Here is a 5,004-nt window from a genome sequence, read left to right on the forward strand (position 1 = left end):
GCCAGGGAGAGTTTGCTGTTTGGAGATCAGTGTCCCTGGTTAGCAGTTAACCAGGGACGCTGATCTCTCTGAAAGTGGCCGGAGCCAGCCGTAAGATCACGGCTGGCTCCGCCCAGCTGTCAGAAGCAGGCTGAGCGGCCGGCCGCTCGGCCAGTTTCGGCTTTCAGCTCAGCCGAGCTGATGCATATGCGTTCGGCTCAGCTGAGCCGCTCGGCCATGATCGGGAGCTGTACGGGCTATTGTGAATAGCCCGTACAGCACCCCTTCGGTTCTACTGAACCGAAGGGGTCCTGGGGCCGAAGCTAGCCGAAGGATCGGCCGAAGCTACGGCCAGATCCTTCGGCAGCTTCGTGAAAAGACCCCATAGTATTTGAGGTTGAATAAAGACATAAGTCCCTCAAGTCCAACCTATTGTGTGTGTGTGTGTGTGTATAGGTCCCTGAGTCATCTCATTCTTAAGAGTACCTGTACCCTTGTACATTATGGTCTCTCAGGAAATCGTCCAAAAGCTTCTTGAATGATTCCAGACTATTTGCGGAAATCACTGCTTGTGGCAGCGAGTTCCAGACCCTAACCGCGCAAACTGAGAAGAACACCCTCGCCCCTTGTTTTTTATTTTATTTTTTCTACCAGTTTTAGGTGGTGGCCTCTAATCAATCAGACTAATTAGTAAACCTGTCCTAAATGAATATGCAGTGCCCGCCAACTCTGCTCATCTTCTCCCTTCTACATGCATAAAAGGAGAAGCAGTCGCAAGTCTTTGTCTGTGACAGTTTGGGGGAACAAGAGGCAGGCAGATAGTGTTAGACCATCCTATCACCTGGCTTTGATAAATAATTTTGCCTGTAAGTCAGAAAAATTTTGTGCACACTTTGGAGGTCTAAAGTTTTAAAAGTTAGGGTAATCTAATACGAAACAAATCAAGTGTTGAAGACTTAAAAATTAATGTTTATAATATTCTATGTTTAGTGTTTATTCCCAAAGCACTATAGTAGACCAGGGCTTTGTATCATGTGAGGTTGACCCATCTACCTTAAAGCCTGCCCACAATTGAAATTTTGGTTGAATGTTGGTGGAGTCTGCTAGTCTTAGTCAACTATCGGTTCTTTTTACTCCAGCATTAAAATATCCCACCATATTTTACCTCTCTTTCTGTACACCTTAAAGTTTCATCCCTTCTGTTCTACTAATGTTGCATTCTCCTTTATATAAGATTCATTTTTTCAGTGCTACAGCAAAAACAAGACCCCCTTGCTTGCAGAAGGGTATGCAGATTTGCAAACCTCAGTTAGAGAGGTCACACAAAGAAAAGCAATCGTTAGGGCCTGTGATGGCGGGCTTTTGTTCGGTTGTTCTTAAACGGTTATGCATTCTTGTAAAAATCTATGGGTGTGCCAAACCCACTTGAATCAGATGAAATGCAGGTCAGAAAAAGGTAAACTGGAGGCATATTTACCTATCAGTGAATTCTGAATGATCTCATAAGCATCTCAGACACAACCCCACAGCCTATCAACATTTATTGTGTAATGGTTTAGTATCTGAAGTAATCGTTTTGGGTAGACTGCTCTTTTATAATCATATAGTGCAGGGAAGAGGGTAGGAGCTAGCTTTAAATACATGTTGGAGGCCAGTAATTAATTTATCTCTGTCTAAGACCCCCACCATACACAGGTGCACTCAGGGCCGGATTTACTCTCCCTGATGCCCCAAGGCCAGGTTCCACAATGCGCTCGCCAACCGCCCCCCCCCAAATCAATGGAGAATGACGGGTGGCAGGGTTAGTTTAATTTTTCATATTGTGTTTTTTTTATTTTATTATCACTTTTTTTTAATCTTATCGTTTACTTTTTTTATCATTTTTTATCTTATTGTTTATTTTTTTATAATTATTTTCTAATAATTGTTTTCTTATTATTGTATTTTCCACTTAACTTTATTGCTATCACACAGGAGCTAACAAGCCCCTGTGTGATAGCATTTGGAGGTGACAGGTTCTTTTTATTGAACCTGTCACCCCCAGAACTGGAGTTCTAGCACAGCACTGTGCTTGAACTCCTGTAACAGCAGAGGGAAAGACAGCTCTCCCCTCTCACTGTGTACACGGAGCGGCAGGGGTAGTTTTAACCCTGCCGCTCTGCTCACCGCATCGGCGGCCAGTGAGGGACCAGTGAGAGGCCAGTGAGAGACTCGGCGGCGGAAATATTTAATTATTTTTTTATCAATTATTTTTTTTCACTTAGCTTTATTGCTATCACACAGGAGCTAACAAGCCCCTGTGTGATAGCATTTGGAGGTGACAGGTTCTCTTTATTGACCCAGTCACCTCCAGGACAGGAGTTCTAGCACAGCACTGTGCTGGAACTGCTGTGACAGCAGAGAGGGGAAGACGGCTTCCCCTCTCGCTGTATACCCGGAGCGGCAGGGTTAGTTTTAACCCTGCCGCTCTGCTCACCGCATCGGCGGCCAGTGAGGGACCAGTGAGAGACTCGTCGGCGGAGAGAGGTTGGTGCGGGGGGAATGGAGGGGGAAACGATTTTCGAAAAAAGGACTACATGTAGAAAACAACTTACTGCCCGGCGCCTGGAACTGCATGTACCGGGCATCAGGGGATTCCACATCGCTGCCGCCCCGAGGCCAGGCCTCAGTGGCCTTGTGCGGAATCTGGCCCTGGGTGCACTCAGTATTGATACAGATGTGAAAGGGAAGTGTATAATGCAACTACTATAAAGTGGATATTTTCTTCAAAAAAAAAACCTCATTTGTTGAATAAATGTATTGACAGACCAAAATCATGAAAATGTTGCTGCGGCCAAAGGCTTACAGGTGAAACTCGAATAATTAGAATATCGTGCAAAAGTAATTGCAGTAAGTGCTGCAAAAGGGGCCGAAACCAAGTACTTAGTACATATGCATGCTTGTACTTTTCAGAGGTCCGATATTGTTCTATGTACAATCCTTGTTTTATTGATTGCATGTAATCTACTTTTTTGAGGTTGTGGATTTGGGGTTCTTGGGGTTTTCATGAGCTGTAAGCCATAATCATCACAATTATGACAAATCACGGCTTGAATTATCTTGCTTTGCATGTAATGAGTCTATCTCATATATTAGTTTCACCTTTTAAGTTGCATTAGTGAAATAAATGAACTTTGCACGATATTCCAATTATTCGAGTTTCACCTGTATATCATGCAATTAGTTTCCTGTATGGTTGAACTTTCAAAAGCTACATTAGAAAAATATTAATGCTAAGAAAAGGATTATATGGTCCTGGAGGGCTTTAGCTGAGTGTCATGTAGGCACTTTGAAGGTTTGATTAGGTATCTGAATTTTTAACAGGCTTAAAAGTTACAAACTACTAACTATAGCTATAGTTATATCTATAGTTAGGTTTTTTTTTTTGTGCAAATACATTTTTGGTGGCTCTAAAGTAGATCTATGGACTCCATGGACTCTAATCAAAAAGCAATTTGTTTGCAGCAAATCTTTTAAATACCTGTTGATCTGATTAAAGTATATTTGTAAAGTCCACATTATGCAGCTTCTGGTGATGGGGTTGCAATGCTGCTGCACTGTTCCTCAAGAAGCATTGTCAGCCTAATGTAGGTGATACCTGCATTTCACTACAGTGGGATAAGATGATGTTGCAGAGAGTCTGGCATTGGCTTTGTCACTGCTATTTCACTAGCCTGTAGTTTATCAGTCCGCAGCTGGCCATATATAGCCCTGCCTAATGCTTTCTAGATTGGCAGAATTGCCTCAATGCAGCTTCTCAGTTTTACTTAATGTAAAGGTACCCATAGACATGAGATGACGGTCACCCGTAGTTTGCTTTTAAGCTCAAGGACATTCATTTCATTTTCAAGCAATTAACTTTAGATTTTCTGTCCTGGTAGTTGTATGCAACCCAGGAGTTGGTGAATAGCAACTCCCATTAGAGGCAGATGAGATGGGTATTTTCCTTCTTCAGAATACTATTAAATATTTTGCTGAACAGTAAAGGCATAACAATTTTCTTTTGGTCCCTTGTCACATACTTTGTAGGTCTTATCCTCATGATGCTTTTAACTCAGCAGAAATTTAGTGTTACATTTTGTGCACATCATGCATGATGTGTTTTACTTGTGAACCAAAGATGTGCTTAAATGTAATATCATTCATATACCATCTCAGGCCATGTATTTCTGAAAAACACATGTGCTGTTGTCAAATAATGTTTGGAATGTTCTTTCTGCATAGCCAGGATCTCCGTTCCTCTTAACCATCTGTTCATCACCCTAAACCAGTGTGAAAATACAACTCTCATGTTTTAACCTGTCACTAATATTGCCATATTTACCATTTTTCATGTAATTTTTTATTTTTTATTATTCACATACTCCTATCATGTTTTTCTTTTGTTTGTCCCCTCATGTTTCCATTCATCTCCTCTGTTAGTAACTAAGAGACGAAAAGCTCATCTACGGCGATTGGACCGGCGTTGGACGCTGGGAGGCATTGTCAACAGACAACAGAGCCGAGGTGAATGACTGCATCATCCATACTTGTCACAAAAAATATTAGATCACTGCTTAATCTACATAAAGATTCCAAAGGTGTTTTATGGTGTGGGTGTTTTAAAATATTTTGCTTACTTTTAATCTTTTCTAGTTTGCACATGCGATACTCTAGTGCATTTTGTTGTTTCTGCCTCTTCGTAATGCATGTCAACTTAAGCACTATAGTACAATTATGAGTTTGATTGCTGACTTTTTACAGATGATTTAAAACTAATGGTTATTTTTTCTTGTGCAGTACTAAGCTCCCAGCATGCCCTTGAGCTCCAGCTTTTGCTGGTCTTTCACCTCTGCTGAACAGCTTTTTAACCTGCCATGGACCACTCACTATACAGCCACTATAATAGCGGTATTTTCGTTTGTGGACGAATTTTCGCTGCATCAAAGTGACATTAGACCAAAAAAAACAACTTTTTTTATATAGTCTGCAGAAGAGGAAAAAAGG

General features: G+C 41.5%; 1 protein-coding gene across 1 annotated transcript in view; it reads left to right on the forward strand.

Annotated features, from left to right (window-relative positions):
- Window positions 1-5,004, forward strand: part of LOC108787380 (SH3 and PX domain-containing protein 2A-like) — a 205,035-nt gene that overhangs the window by 186,000 nt on the left and 14,031 nt on the right. Inside the window, exon 9 of the mRNA XM_018556917.1 lies at window positions 4,441-4,524. Within this exon, the coding sequence (XP_018412419.1) occupies window positions 4,441-4,524 (84 nt within the window). The remainder of the gene's footprint in view (window positions 1-4,440; window positions 4,525-5,004) is intronic.

This window comes from Nanorana parkeri, unplaced genomic scaffold, assembly GCF_000935625.1.
Source record: "Nanorana parkeri isolate BGI_ZX_2015 unplaced genomic scaffold, ASM93562v1 scaffold258, whole genome shotgun sequence".
Lineage (NCBI taxonomy): Eukaryota > Metazoa > Chordata > Amphibia > Anura > Dicroglossidae > Nanorana > Nanorana parkeri.